This window comes from Saccopteryx leptura, chromosome 12 (assembly GCF_036850995.1).
Source record: "Saccopteryx leptura isolate mSacLep1 chromosome 12, mSacLep1_pri_phased_curated, whole genome shotgun sequence".
Taxonomy (NCBI): Eukaryota; Metazoa; Chordata; class Mammalia; order Chiroptera; family Emballonuridae; genus Saccopteryx; species Saccopteryx leptura.
In genome coordinates, this window is record NC_089514.1 from 51,592,571 (window position 1) to 51,609,288 (window position 16,718).

General features: G+C 34.9%; 1 protein-coding gene across 2 annotated transcripts in view; it reads right to left on the bottom strand.

Annotated features, from left to right (window-relative positions):
• PCLO (piccolo presynaptic cytomatrix protein) overlaps positions 1 to 16,718 on the bottom strand; it is a 455,471-nt gene that overhangs the window by 71,525 nt on the left and 367,228 nt on the right. The window contains exons 14-17 of one of the 2 annotated variants that reach the window (XM_066354350.1): positions 15,987 to 16,037; positions 12,069 to 12,193; positions 8,402 to 8,428; positions 480 to 573 (exon numbers count right to left, since the gene is read on the bottom strand). In XM_066354350.1, coding sequence (XP_066210447.1) covers positions 480 to 573; positions 8,402 to 8,428; positions 12,069 to 12,193; positions 15,987 to 16,037 — 297 coding nt within the window. The remainder of the gene's footprint in view (positions 1 to 479; positions 574 to 8,401; positions 8,429 to 12,068; positions 12,194 to 15,986; positions 16,038 to 16,718) is intronic. The other variant, XM_066354349.1, reaches the window with a different exon arrangement.

Consider the following 16,718-nt stretch of genomic DNA (forward strand, 5'->3'; position numbering starts at 1 on the left):
TAAAATATCAATGATTTTGGAGTCTAAGCTAGCATTTTATCCATGAGACCTCAATATTTTGTGAATTTTACTAGTTTTCTGTTAATCTACCCCATCTTTAAAAATAGAAATTAGAAACTATATATACCTATTAAGTACATGGGATTCATAGGATGCAAAACTGGCTAGGTTATTTAAATAAAGTATTTGGATTATAGTTTCTTGATTTTGGTAAATTGCTAAAAAAAACATAGTAGCACTGCCTTATTTCTGCAGGTAAATTTAACATTTTAAAATCAAGAACCCATATTTGTAGAGAGTAAATAATAAACTTTATTTCAAAAGACAACTCATTTATAATTATTTCATATGGATGCCTTCTTCCTGTTCTATTTGTATATTTTTTGCTCAGAATGCAAGATCATAGCCCTTCAATAATTTTTCTATTACTATTCTTATATTAGCTTAAATAGGTCACATAAAAAATAATCATTACATACCTGTTCCATGGAAATACTTTTATAAATTACGGTTTGATTCCACTCAGGATTAAGACTTTTCTGAACGTATTTAGTCCTTCTTTTGTACTCAGCACTGAATTGGAAGAAAAGAAAGAGTAACCTTGATTATTCACCTTAACTGGTGACTTCATAATCAACCTGAATGGCATGAGACATTTTATGATGATATTTTGTTTTGAATCATATTGCAATCATCTCATCATCCTTATGTCTTAAAATTTATTTCAAGCTACATGCACAATGAAAATTTTAAAATGTTGGATGCTTTTAGGTTTACTTGTCTTAGAGTAGTGTTTTTGAAGGAAAGCTCTTGGTGTTCTAATGATGCTTTAATTTTTGAAATCTACTCCTTCCTGAATGCAGGATAATTACATGAACCATATAATAACATCAGTATTGCCTTGCAAATAATAATCAGGTATTAACTATCCAATAATTTTGCATCTAATCATGTCAGCCATGCCAAATGATCTTTGAATTCATTTTTTTCTATAAAAACAGTAATTATTTTGACTGAAGAAAGGATGAAAAATGACTGTTAGTATTGATGAGATTCCATGAACATGTATGAACTTGTTTCAAGTATAGTATGTTCTGACAGTCTTAGTAAAGGAAGATACTCTAGTTATAAAGCAACTTAATTAAATATAAATTCTCAGTTTTTATCAATCGATGTTGCAAATGGTGAACCAAGACAATTTTTTCCTTCTATCAAATGGGGCTTTTGAGTTTATCCTTGACTTTTCCATTCCCTCTGAGCAAGAGTTAGGTGCTTATATCTTAAAAGTTTAAAAATAACATCTCTAAAACCTATTCTAATTCATTCTGAAAGAACATCTACAGCTGGAATTATTGCTCTCTGCCACGAGCCAATGGTAGCCACACAGACAAGGCCTTTCTCTAATCCTCCTTGCCTTTTCGGAAAGTTTTTGACTATGTTTGTGTCTCAGGCCCTAGATAACACTAATTCTGGTGGGCACCAGAAATTCTCGAGTCAGACTATGAGTCTGGACTTCACAAGCTACCTGTCTCCACAGGGACTCGATCCTGTTGTTCTGTCTGCAGCCACGAGCAGACAGAACTCTTGCTGCATTCCTGGTCGCAAGCATTGCGTGTCCTGGAATGTCTGCTGTTCCTCTCACACCCTACCATACCTATCCATTCTACAGACGCTACTGAGAATCAGGCTTCACCTCACAACTGACTTTTAGAGATGGATTAGCAGCCAAATACCTTTCTTCTCTCCCTGGCTTTATTCTTTTTTTTTTTTCTTTTTCTTTTTAATCAGCCATATGCAAGGGCAGTAATTCCCAAAATTGACTGCAGATTGAGATCACCTAGGAATCTGTGTTCCAAGGATGGAAGGTGGGACAACCTGCACCAGGCTAGCACTTCCCTGCACCCCCCGCCCAGGAGGTTCCGCTTCAATAGGTCTGCACTGAGGCTGGGAGGTGGGACAACCTGCACCAGGCTAGCACTTCCCTGCACCCCCCACCCCCCGCCCGCACCAGGCTAGCACTTCCCTGCAACCCCCCCCCCCCCGGAGATTCCGCTTCAATAGGTCTGCACTGAGGCTGGGAGGTGGGACAGCCTGCACCAGGCTAGCAATTCCCTGCACCCCCCCCCCCCGGGAGATTCCGCTTCAATAGGTCTGCACTGAGGCTGGGAGGTGGGACAGCCTGCACCAGGCTTGCACTTCCCTGCACCAGGCTAGCACTTCCCTGCACCAGGCTAGCACTTCCCTGCACCCCCCCCCCCCCCGGAGATTCCGTTTCAATAGGTCTGCACTGAGGCTGGAAGGTGGGACAACCTGCACCAGGCTAGCACTTCCCTGCCACCCCCCCCCCCCCCCCGGGAGGTTCCGCTTTAATAGGTCTGCACTGAGGCTGGAACATCAGAATTTTTTTAATCTCCTGGATAAATCTAATATGTAGACCAGACTGAGAAGCACTAAACTTATGTTTCCTAAGACCTCACCCTTTAGTACATGTTAACTGAATCTTAAATTGGATTTGAGAAATAAAGCAGCAGTCTCTGACTCCTGACCAACCCACAGGAATGTACAAAAATAACAGGATCTGACAATTTTGTCCCTGCAAAAATTTTTGGGAAATGTATATGCAGTGATTTTAAAAAAGGAGGTACTCTCATAGATTTTAGACTGAGTATAAATTTATACACATACTTTTAAGATAAATTTGTCAATATCTAGAAAAGTTTAAATTTATGCACCCAAACACTTAGATGACTTAACTTTGATTTATTCTACTTCTACCCTAGAGTAATTCTTCTAATAGTGTGCAAGGAATTTGTTCAAGAACATTCACCACAACACTGTTTCTAATAGTATGTTAATAAGATAATGAATAAACACATATAGTCATTCAATGAAACAGTAAGCAGAAGTTAAAATGAATAAAATATACCTTCATATATTAAGATAGATGTATCTTAAAAAATTGAGCAAAAATTGCAGAAAGATAACTATAGTACACTATAATAACTTAAAGTTAAAATCATGTAGAATGATACTATAACTATACATGTATTTATGTACAACAAACATATTAACATCACAAGTATCTTAGGAATTATAGATATTAAATTCCATTTAGAGGTTATGTCAGGTGACAGGGGAATGGTTTCAGAGCATTTCAGGAGCACCTGTAAAATGTTTTTTATTAAAAAGAAAATCTGAAGTCTATATAACAAAATGTTCAGTTTTGATAAAACTGGATAATAACAACATGGGTGTTAAACTATTTTCTATAATTTTCAGCAAGTTTTAAATATTTTATAATAAAAATTTTAAATTAATTTAGTAAATTATATCCTTTTATATTTTATGTTTTAGCTTTTGTGTTACTTTAGAATTCATGATTATTTCTCTAGTCAGGTATGCTTAGGAGAAAAACAAATAATAGTATGAGTTTTAAAGTCTTTATTTGTTTTATACTTTGATATCAAGTTGATGAGATCATGGGAAATACATATTAAAGATAAGTTTCATAATATAATGAACAGTAATTAAATTATTTTTTCAAGTTCTGAAAAATATTTTATATCAAAATGGAATTTAGTGTCAAGTGCAAACTCATAGTTTCATTAAATTTCTAGACATCCATATATATATATATATATAAATAGTCCATATTATTGAAATATCTTAAAAAGGATGTATTAGTTACCATCTTTCCTTAATCTATAAATATGAAAAATAGGTATAATTTTTCACATGCATATTTTAGTAATTTTTTCAACACATCTGGCAAAAGCTATTGAATGCTGACTCTGTATGAGGAGCTGTGCTTTCCTACCGAGAAATACTGACTTAATTGTTTTGACATATCATTATATGATTCACAAATGAAAAGCACTTTATAAAGTGAGCACATTAAAATAAAAACAGCTAACATTTATTAAATGCTTACTTTATCTCACAGTCCTAAATGCTTTTAATGTGGTAACTCATTTAATCTTAACATCAAGTCTATGAGGTAGGTATCATTTATTATTCTATTTTATAGATAAAACAACAATAGGTATCATTTATTATTCTATTTTATAGATAAAACAACTGAAGCACTGAAGAATAAAGGCATGTTGGGAAGAAGGGATAGTTATGAATTTTTAGGACTACAGTTCAAACACAGGGACACTGGATGTTCCTAAACGTATGTGACATAAACGCCATTGCCTAGGCTCACCATGAAGTGTGAATAAGCCACCGATTTTCTTAATTGCAGGCTTCATTATTTGAAGTGCCTCATTCATCTTCTTTAAATTCTTGTGATTTAAAGATCGTTATGTCAATTTGAATTTACATATTTCTTATTAAATATACATATTTCATATAGATAGTATAAATTACAAATGATGTTAGTGTACATATAACATATTAAAAAAGTAGGTAACTTTTAGAGTTACCTAGGAAAATTCTGAATGATATATCCTTATAGAATTAAGGATAATTACTGTAAATATTTATTTTTTCCTAGATATACTCAAATAAACCAGGTTGTTTGGGAAAAATTTATATGTCATTTTAATAGAGTATATTAATCTTTTTAGTTACTGTGATTCTATAATTCTCTCCAGACTCATGGTATCGACTGCCTTTAGGATTAACAGAGGTAAAGACACCTTATTCCTAAGCCCCCCCCACCATCCCTGGTTGCCCCCTGTAAATGCCTATGAAATCCTTTGCGGTCTTTTTGCCCTTGAGTTTCATGACACACAGAAACCACCAGACAAAACCATTCCTGTAGTAATGCTCGTTTTTTAATAATTATCATGTACTGACCATCTTGAGCATGATCTCACTGGGCTGTGTTGCCACGTTACACAATTGCAAACGCCACAATTCTATGGATTTATGAGCAGGGGGATTAAATGTGAGCATAATTTCTGGTTGAAAAAAAAACTGGAACTCATTTTCTTTTTTCTTCCTTGTCTAGTAAACACACTAAATTGCCTTACGGGAAGATTAAGGACAATCAGGCCCTATCTAATACCCAGAGAAGTTTTCTAATGAGGAGTCAATATAATAAGTCAATTTATTAATTTTGACTAATTTCTTTTCTCTTCTTTTTTAAAATATTTTTCCAAAGTTAGAAGAGGGGAGGCAGACAGACTCCTGCATGCACCTGACCAGCATCCACCTGGCATGCCCACCACGGGGCGATGCTCTGCCCATCTGGGGCGTTGCTCTGTTGCAGCCTGAGCCATTCTAGCACCTGAGGCAGAGGCCATGGAGCTGTCCTCCGCCGCTTCTCCTGTGTGCCCTGGCCAGGAATCAAACCTGGGACTTCCACAGGCTGGGCTGACACTCTACCACTGAGCCAACCGGCCAGGGCCTCTCTTTCATTTTTTTTTTTTATTATTGGGCAGTCAGATATGCTTTTAAGACAGGAAGGAAAAAAGTATTTAAAATACAATTATCCTACCTTAAGACAGCTAAAATCTGTTCTCTGAGTTTTTTTTTTTAATTCAAAATAAATACTGAGAATGAAGAATGGAATATGATGGTTTCTTTGTACTTGATCCTTATAAAATTATTCAAAATACTTTAGGTCCTCATTTAAAAATTATTTGTTTTTCCTTTACTGGAAATATATACATATTCCTCTTTAATGCAAAAGTATATGTCTGATAAATATAATTTTTCCTAAATTAGTCTTGTTTTAGGTTAGAAAGATGTGCAGAGCATATCCAACCGTACAAGCTCTGTTTTTCTATGCAATAGTTTGTTTATGGAGCATCACTTTTTTGTCCTCTCTGCTTCCTGAGGTCAAAGCCAATGGCCGTGTTGTTAACTCTAACCTCAGCACTCAGTGCAGTGTCTGGAGCAGTTTGTGCTAAAAAAAGTTTTTTGAATGCACCCTTATAACATTCTTGTGCTTTATTTCACTTTAAAATATATTGCAATAAAATAATTTTTGGCCTTCTACTTGTAAATAAATACAACATCAGGGTCTGCTTTAGATAGGTCATGTAGGAAATCACGCTAAGGATGGTGTTTAGAGAAAGTCCTGTCAGGTATCAGGTTTACCGGCACCACAATAGCTAAAATCAGCTTCAGCTGTAGCAAGATCTCATGAATATGAACAGTATCTACTTTGTCCAACAGTGTAATGAGAGAAAACCAGAATGAGATCTTTCAGATAATCTTATTTCTATTCCTCAATTATCCAGGGACAAATATGGAGTTTGTCGACTCTTTAGGCTCTTTATTTGTTTTTCTTTTGCCTCATCTGGCTGACACTAGGGCCTTCTGAGCTTATGGGTGTATTGATCAGAGAGTAGAAAGAGAAAAAGGAAGAAGACTAGAAAAGTGGACCAGGAAATGCTTATTAGTTATGATCTATATTTTTTAGTTTTAAAAATAATGGATGTATTACATTTTATTATTGAAGAAAAGAAAGATGTTTAGTTTTCTATGTAGTATTATTGTAAAATAATTTGTTATAATCTAGTGGCCTAAGCATTCTGTATCTCTTTATTTTTCACAGAGATGACTGAGCATTGGCTACATGAAGCTTATTCAGCATTTATTTAATAAGCAGTCATTTATTGAGAATTTAGTAACTACCATACATGATGCTTATCACTTTGTTGTATTACTCATGTGTTTCACAAACAGCCTGGGAGGGGGGCTATTGTAAGTCCTATCTAGCAGAAGAGGAAAGAATTTTAGAGAACCTCACAACTTGTGCTTGGCAGGGCTGAAATTCAAATCCAATTCTTTAGTCTTTACTCACTGGCCTCTTCAGCCTAACTTAAAATGTCATTACCTTGTCATTAAATTCTCATATTGACAGTACTCAGAGATGATGGAAGTGACTTCTAAATGAAAGATATGGTAAAAAAGTGATTGTCAGATCTTCTAAATTGTAATCCAACACAACCTAGACTATTTCAATTATTATTTACACTCATAAAACGTGTTCTCTTCTAAGTTAAATATAGATACCTATTGTCCTTCTGACAATGTTCGCTACCCATCCCCCGCCCAGTTTCTCTGGGTATAAGATAGAAAGGTTCTGAATAAAGTGATTGATAATATCTGTTCTAAAATGACATTATCTCTTTAAAACAACTAACTTGCACATGAGTCTGAGCGATTGGGATGTCATCCCGACATGAGAAAGCCAGTCATAACAAGTGACCTTTCACAGTATCATATTTTACTATTTGCCATAATTATCTGGCTTCAAGGGATCAAAAATATTTCTGGGCAATAGGAAGGCTATAGTAACTAATCTTATTCTTTAAAATATTTAAATTTTTTGTCTATAAAAATCAGAAACAGCTTCTTTTGAGCACAGCTTGTCAGGTTAATTAAAACGTCAAATTTCAATGTAACTGACAAAAACAAATCCTATACCATTAATATTCTGGGTGGGATTAAAATTACCCTCATCCTATTGCTACAGATGGCACAAGATTCTTCCCAACTACATACTACATTTAATTTATAATGGAAAGAGACGGGCAAGAGAATGCTTTTGGCTAGGGATCAAGAGATAGTCTTAACTGAAAATGTAACGATGCAACCTGTTATGAGCTCTATCAGAAAACAGTTTCTGACTATTGGGAAACAAAGAATGCTCATATGCTGTTGCTAATGCACTAAAAGGGGCAGATTATGGCATTTCTATATTGCACAGCAATCATTTTGCGGTGCAGAAGGCATGGAAATGGTTCAATATAAGGGTCTAAGGGAGAGATAAAGACCAGACAACAGCTGTCTTAGGATGAGATGGACACCTAGAACCAGACATCCAGATCAGTCAACTTCTTTTGCAAAATGACTCTAGATTTTTTTATTTGTAACAGAAGACTCAAGAAAACTTAAGGCATGATTATCACAAGAAGCTACATAAATTTGTGTAAAAGTTATGAATAAAACTTTAGTTATATCTAATTTCAGGGTGATATTTTCTTATTCATACCCTTCTATGTTTTTAACAATTTCTTTTTTTAAATGTTAATGATTTTAAATTTACCTGTTAATTTTAAAGGGAGGGGAAGGGAGAGAAAAAGAGAGAGAGAAATATCAATCTGTTCCTGTATGTGCCCTGACCGGGGATCAAATCTTGCAACCTCTGTGTATCGAGATGATGCTCTAACCAATCAAGCATTTTAGCCAGGGTTGTTTTTTAAATATTTTCTAGTTTCCTATGTCCTACTTTACACTGTGCTAAAGCTACTTAGTAATGTGGTTGGAACAAGTTTCTGTTAGCTTAACTCAACAGATATCAAGATATAGAAAAAATAAAAATTGCAGCCCAAGTTCAACTGCAGGTGTCTGTACACAAAAAATAAAAAAACAGAACAAAACATAAAACAAACCTCTAGACAGTACAGCATAGCTTGACATTAAAGAGAACCAACTCTACCTTGCATTCTGGACAACCATGACTTGACTGCATTGATCCCAAGCGCACAAGTGCAGGATACCACAGGAAGTAGGAAAGACAGAAAGAAAAAAGTTAGAAACAGAAATCAGGAAGAAAATATGAGAATAATAATTAGAGGAGCTATACCATAACATACAAGTGACATGGGGCAAAAAATAATCTTAAAACTAAAATGAAAATAATACCTCACAAGTGCAATAAAGCCCCAAGGCCTTGGTTAATGTAATAATTATGAGTAATTTAATAAAGGGCTAGAAATTAAATAGGAGCAGCATGTTAGTTGCATTTGGGCCAAATCCCACCAAGGAGAAATGTTTTCTTTGACAAACTGCATGAGGATGGCGTTAGGAGGGAAACTCATTCTTCATTTCACTCTAATTCCCACCTTACCCTGTTATCCCATAATAAACTGACATATTTATGTAACCTGCCTGCCCTTTCTGGTTCTTCAAGTTTTCAATAGTCTAATTGAAACATAATCCTGTAATAAATAAAATATAGGCACTCTTATATTGTTTAAAAGGTGATACTCCAGGATATTATTAAAGATGGAAAATAAAAGACTTTTATTTTAAAATTCACTAGCCAATGTTAATTAGAGATACACCTTGGGCAATGATTTCTTCTTATCCCATTACATTGTGATTAAATAACACTGAGGGTCTAATGACTCCAATCAAAGGCAGCACGAAGTGTTTGTTGTTATACCCATGTTTAAATCATGTAGCCAAATTAGAGTTATAACTAATACATCAATCAGGAAACTAAATCTCAAAGAATTGGTGATCTGCCTGTGGTGATATAATTACTACAGAGTAGATTCAGGTACAATGTATGACTTCAGTTTGGATCCTGATTAAACACACCAACTAGAGTTATGAACATGCTTTTGTATGATATGAATGCTTTTAAATTTGTTGAGGTTTGTTTATGGCCTAGAACATAGTTATCTTGGTGAATGTCCCATGTACACTTGAAAAGAATGTATATTCTGCTATTTATGAATAAAATGTCCTATAAATATCAATTAGGTCATCAAACCAATTGGGAAAATATCATGAGGCAATTAGAGAAATTAAGGAATTATTTATAAAGTTAAAAACTATTATGGTTATATGTGATACTATGATTATTTTTGAAGTGAGTTTTATTTTAGAAATATATGCTAAAATATTTGCAGAAAAAAGTTACAATAGTTGCCATCTACTTTAAAATAATCTGTATGAAGGTCTATATGCGGACAAAAGGAGACATGGCTGCTGGGAAGTAAGTGTTGGAGCTGTCATGGGGGTATATGGGAGGTCACTCTAATACTCTCTCTACTGGGTACAAGAACTGAACATTTCCCAGTAGAAAGTAATATTCGAATGTCAGTTCGCAAATTAAACTTAAAAAAATGAACAAAAAGATAACCAGAATTTTCAAGTTACCGGTCCAAAATTTTTGTTGATTACTTATGATTCCATTACGCTACTTTGGCTAATAAAAGTTGTTCACATATGGTGTAACAATTTGTTCAGTTCAAATCACTGTTTTGAAGCCGTCTTGAGAACTGATTTATATATCAGAAGACAGCAATTTGCATTTATGTGTGAAAATTAAATACCTCAAAAAAACACTTGCTTTATATGAAGTTTATATATCACACAACAGATTCAGAGACAATTTTCATTTATTTACCAAAGTCAACATTTCAACTATAATTTTTTTTTCTTTAATTTATTAGTGTTTTTAAAACACTTGGTTGAGCCTGACCAGGCAGTGGCGCAGTGGATAGAGTGTCAGACTAGGATGCGGAGGACCCAGGTTCAAGACCCCGAGGTCGCCAGCTTGAGTGCGGGCTCATCTGGCTTGAGCAAAGCTCACCAGCTTGGACCCAAGGTCGCTGGCTTGAGCAAGGGGTTACTCGGTCTGCTGAAGGCCTGCAGTCAAGGCACATATGAGAAAGCAATCAATGAATAACTAAGGTGTTGTAACGAAAAACTGATGATTGATGCTTCTCATCTCTCTCCATTCCTGTCTGTCTGTCCCTATCTATCTCTCTCTCTGACTCTCTCTGTCAATGTAAAAAAAAAAAAAAAATTAAAACACTTGGTTGAAATATGCATACAAATAAGGATACATCAACTAATCAATGAACATTTAGCATACTGACTAATACTCGTGTCCTATAAAATAAAATACTAATTTACAAGTCCTTGAACATTGAGTCATCAAGCGGACGATCCTGCACTCTAGCCGGCAACCCTGCAGTCAAGCCCGTGGCCTTGGGCTTTTGAACCAGGGGCTTCTGTGTTCTGCACCGATGCTCTATCCACCGTGATGTTTTTTATCCACTAACATGTTTTTTATAATTATACAAAACAAGTATGCTATGGCTATGTTGAAAATTAGATAATTTTGATGAGTCAAACTTTATCTAAATGAAAGGGTCTTTTGGCATTGGCATAAAACTTAATTCTGTTTGATGATGTTTTTATCAACTAACAAAAGAAATATATTTCAAAGGGGAAAAATTCATAAGAAAAAATACTAACATGTTTTTATAATTATACAAAACAAGTATGCTATGGCTATGTTGAAAATTAGATAATTTAGATGAGTCAAACTTTATCTAAAATTTTATAATTAAAATCACCACTGGCCAGGCTGATTTTGCATTTTTGCCAGTCTGATTAATAAACAGGTAGTTGAAGTCACAGGCTTTTGGAGTTGGCTGTCTGGATTCAAAATCTCAGCTCTCTACACTAGTTTTTTGAACTAAATCCATTCTGTTAGTCCCTTGACCTAGACATGTCATTGACCTTTAACTTTTAATAAAAGTAGAGGTGGAGGCAGGAAATGCATAATAAATCAGATAAAATGTCTGGGTACTACATACATAGTAAAAAACAAAGGCCGCTCTTGTTACTTTAACCTGAGTTTGCTGGAAGACTTGCAGAAAATACCAGGTCCATCTCCCCAGCTCACAGTCCCAAAGCCTCCACTGGTCCACTCGTTGGGCATGCGTTCTATTCCTGACAGCTGTTCCAGAACCCATGCTCTCAGCTGCATATCCAAGGAGGCCTGCCTAGCTAACGGGCTGCTGCCTCTCTTTGCAGGCACTCTTCCAGACACTGGATCTCCAGGCCAGCTACAAGCAGAAGCCACAGGAGACTTCCATTTTACCAGAACTTGTAGCCAGGTCGCATGAAACCCAAGCATCACGTGTTCCCACCAGGGGCGGGGTGGGTCTGAAGTAGCAGGGCTGGGCTTGCTATGCTCCATCCTCAGCGATATTCCAGGACAAACACTTCAGGACATATAAGTCTGGCACCAGAGTTTAGACTTTTAATTTAATCTTTTAAATGATTTTACAGACTGTCTGATTGGTCATAGCAAGAGTAGTTTCCAGAATCAAATCACTGCTGTGCTCTCTCTCATCAGGGCAGGTTTTATTATGATCAAAGGCTCTCCTAGAACACATTAAGGCTTAATTACAAATTTAAATTCTACCTTATCTACTAGTTATAAATAAATAAATATGGTATGTGGGTAAAATTAAAGAAATGATAGTAAAATCTTAAAGTTAAGACTAGCAGATATTGCATCACTATTTTTTAAACCAGGGGATGCAGTACTCAGAAGACACTATTTGATTCCTCACCCTCTACCGGGAAGCAGGTACACTTTAACGAAGGGGTCGGAGTAGCCGTTGTTGTCTCGAGGGACGAGGTTTCTTGCTTGGAGAATATGTATTATGAGATTTCCAAGATCATAATTGATTTGAAGCTTAAAGAAACAAACATATTTAGTGAAGATTAATTTTTGTTTTAAAAACATACATTATTATTCAATATTTTATAAGTTCTTTGTTGTGGTTACTCTTACAAGAAGCATGAACCCGCATTTCCACTTTATTTGAAACTGAACAGACCAGTAAATGTCTAATTTAACTAGGAGCTCTCAGGCACATGTCAGTTACCAGCAAAAGTACTGTTCCTTTCTTCTTCAGTTAAAGTTCCTGGCCTGCCTAAAAGTCATTTAGAAAGAAAATCATATAGTGAATTCCAGTTGCATTTTTAAATTAAATACTCATAGGAAAATAGTAAATGTTTAACATTCATCAATGCAATTATCAGAATTTACAAAATAAATTTACTAGTTAAAAAATTTATTAGAAACGTCTTTTGTATTTCACCAATTAGCAGTGGGTGGAATAACAATTTAAAAATAAAGCTATCACTACTGAAAAGCAAGAATATTTTAGAATGTGTAAAATTTATCTCTTACTATGTTACATTATGCTATGTTAAACCTATTGCTTTTCTTTCTGTCTATCTACTTTTCTAGTAGAGAGACTAAGATAATGAAATCTTGATCTTTTATTTTGGGAGATGAAGAGAAGAGGCATTGCTTCATAAATGTTTTATGGCTATTGTGAAATTGTCATTGAATAGTAAAATATTTATATTTTTTTCTTTTTTTTCTTTTTTTTCAGTGAGCAAGAGAGAGGCAGACAGACAGACAGACAGGAACAGACAGACAGGAAGGGTGAGAGATAAGAAGCATTAATTCTTCATTGCAGCACCTGCGTTATTCATTGATTGCTTCTCATATGTGCCTTGACAGGGGGCTCCAACTGAACCAGTGACCCCTAGCTCAATTTGGTGACCTTGGGCTCAAGACTTCAACCTTGGGCTTCAAGCCACTGTGACCTTTGGCCTCAAGCCAGCGACAGTGGGGTCATTTCTATGATCCCATGCTCAAGCTGGATGAGCCCACGCTCACGCTGATGACCTTGGGGTTTTGAGCCTGGGTCCTATGAGTCTCAGGCTGATGATGCTCTATCCACCGCGTCACCACTTGGTCGGGTAAGATTTATATTTCTAATAAATATTTGAGAAGCCTGCATAATTTAAAATAACTGAATTAACAATTTTTTCTCCTTCGAAATTGAAAGAGTCTTTTGGCATTGGCATAAAACTTAATTCTGTTTGATGGTGTTTTTATCAATTAACAAAAGAAATATATTTCAAAGGGGAAAAATCCATAAGAAAAAATACTAACATGTTTTTTATAATTATACAAAACAAGTATGCTATGGCTATGTTGAAAATTAGATAATTTAGATGTCAAACTTTATCTAAAATTTTATAATTAAAAAATTCTTAATTTTAGCATAATTTCAATCTGGTTATGTTTTGTGGGGAAAAAAAATCTTCAACTGTGTTTCTCAATACAGAAAAGCTCAGAGTCTGATCATCACTAAAAGCCATGTGAAACATAAACAAAATGCCCTGAGAAAGAGGAGGGAGGAGGCTCAGGACCGCAGGTACCGAAACATGCAATTACAAGTGCCCCCTCGTCCGCTGCGGGGGCTCGCTTCCAATAAACCCTCCCACACTCTTATAAACCTTTCCCACACTGTTACTAACCTTTCCCACTCTTATAAACACTTCCGATGCTCTTAAACACCTTCTACACTTGTAAACATATGTAATTTTAACATATAAAATTCTATATGGGTACTCACCAATGAATGCTAATGTTTTAATTAATATTTTTTATATTGCTTTCAACTTTTTAGGCTAGAAAATGCTTATTTTACCACAAAAAATAATAAAATAATAAATATATAAAAATACCTATATACTGCAGAATCCCACGATACAAAATTAGATACATACAATTTTAAAATCTGCAATACAGTGAAACCGTGAAAAGTGAACCACGATATGGCAAGGGATGACTGTATTCTGATATTAATTTCATTGAGATTTAGAACAGCTTCCTAATTTTAAGGAGAAATTCTTCCCTTCCTTCCTCTGCCAGCCTTCAAGTTCACTTTTAACTGATAAGGCACCAAAACTACTTTTTTCTCAAAATAATTTATTATTGAATTAAAAACTTGCAGGCTTCCCCAAAAAAATGCTTTTCAAAATTTACTGTGTAGGGCCTTAGAGAATGCTTAGAACTGCTCAGAGGTGACTTCCAAGACAGAATGAGATATCTCCAGGAGTCCTCAACCACAGCTATTAAAGCGCTTGCAGATTCATTGGTTGTGTTAATAAAGTTTTATTTAGAATAAGGTTTTGCTACCCAAGAGTTAAGAGGAATGTTGGTAGTGTAAATTTCCACTATAGAATGAAATATTACTGCTCAAAGGAAACAAAAATAACATAAGAGCAAACAACAACAAACCAAATGAAACAGCAAATATTGGTCCATGGGTGAGGTTTTTAAAAAAAAATTGGAGAGAAAATATGAATCAGAATAGGTTTTTGTTGTTGTTTTGTTTTGTTTTCTGCTAGTGAAAGGAAGGATCAGAGGCTGGTTTCCAGAAGTGGGAAATAGCTGTGTATCGGTCAGATCTCTAGTACGTACCCACCAGGCTCCATCCTGACGTGCCATCTTTGCACTTTTTCTCTATTTCTACTGTCACACTTATTTCTGCTTTAATCAGTGTGTGCCTAGATGATCACTTAATTGATAACTTTGTGGGTCCACCCATTCATGTATTTTCTGTAGCCACTGCTCTATGACTTTTTACCACACTGTCCTTCCCATTAGTCTTCCTTGCTCCAGAATATTTACTGATCACCCTACTCTCTGGTAGCTAACTCCCTCGGCTTATGTTCAAGGTTCTCTTTCATTTAGTCTTAACTCATCTACAGAAACATTTCATGGCAGCAAAGCTGACCTTTCATTTCAGGACTTGCTGGCAGCAGAACCTTTCCTTGTACCAATTCTTCTTCCAGAAACCCCCTTCTTTCACTGTGCTGATTCTCTAACTAGTTCAAATCTGTCGCTCTTTGTGGTGTCTTTCATCAAAATTTCCTCCAGAATTTGTTGGAGATGCAGCTTAGACTTACTGTTCTCATTTCCTTATCTATAACTTATCTTCAAAGTAATTATTCTATATTTTATATTGTGTTAATTCTTTCTACATGACATTTGTTATATACCCTAAATTATAATTTGGTATCATCCAAAGCAGTTTTTCTAATATTATTTTTATTATGACCCACAGTAGGAAATACATGTTAAAATATATTGCACAAACACAGAAACACACATATATAGAACTGAAAAAAGAGTGATTTACACTACCCTTCTATTTTTTTTGTCAAAATCCACCGAACTGATTTTATAAATTACAAATTGGTTATGACCCCCAGTAAGAAAAACAGCTCTACAAGAATGTTCAATTATTTAACAATTGTTAATCAGAGAAAGAAATGAGGATAGCATTAACTCACAAAACTCTTGAAGAGAAAACTTCAAATTTCCAGAAGAATCTGTCATGTTTGAAACACATTCAACAAGTATAAAGTAACTGAGGCATAAAGCATATTAATACTACAAAAGTATCAGGAAGATTTCAAGGTATAGAATTCCATAAATACAGTCCATGAAACATGTATTTGTATTAAAATACTATTCTATGTAACTGTATTTCTCCTTTAGATATCTATGTGTTATAAAACAGAAAAAAGTTCTAACAGTTTTTACAACTTCAATAGACCAGGAGGAAAAAACAAGAAAAAAAATAGTATAATTATTTTTTAAAAAATTTTCATACCTGAATTTCCCCCATAATTGGATGAGAGACAACCTTTGTTGCATCAGTAGGCTGTAACATTAAAAAGATACATTATGATAATGGCTAAACCTTTCAGAGAATTTACCATTCCAACTTCCTTCTGAAATTAACTTCTATTTGGTCAGAATACACTGCCTAGAAAATATACTTCACCCATTGTCTGCTTCAGATGATGTTGTCTGCTTATAATTCTCATTATGTGTTTAGATTTATAGGTACATAAATCTACTTTTCATTTTGTTAAGCCTGTTTTAAAGTTATAATTTTATACCTGCAATAATGTATTTTCAATTACTTAAGAAAATGAACACTTTTGGCTTAAAGTACTCCATTTAAATATTTACAGGATTTAGAGATCTGAAGATATTATTTTTATACAATGACTGCCTAGGAGACAGAAGTTATAAAAGTCCATCCTTGTTATACTTTGTTGGATGCTCAACCCTCCCTGTTCTCTTCTAGACTGAAGTACTCAATCAGGCAATCATTCAATTATAATTCCATCCCATTCTATTTAAGGTCATTAATTCATTTACTTTTTATTGATTTTATCTATTCATTTTTAGAAAGAGGAGAGAGAGAAAAAGAGAGAGAGACAGAGAGAAAGTGGGAGGAGTAGGAAGAATCAACTCCCATTTGTGCCTTTATCAGGCAAACTTAGGGTTTCCAAATGGTGACCTCCGCATTCCAGGTTGACACCTTACCCACTGC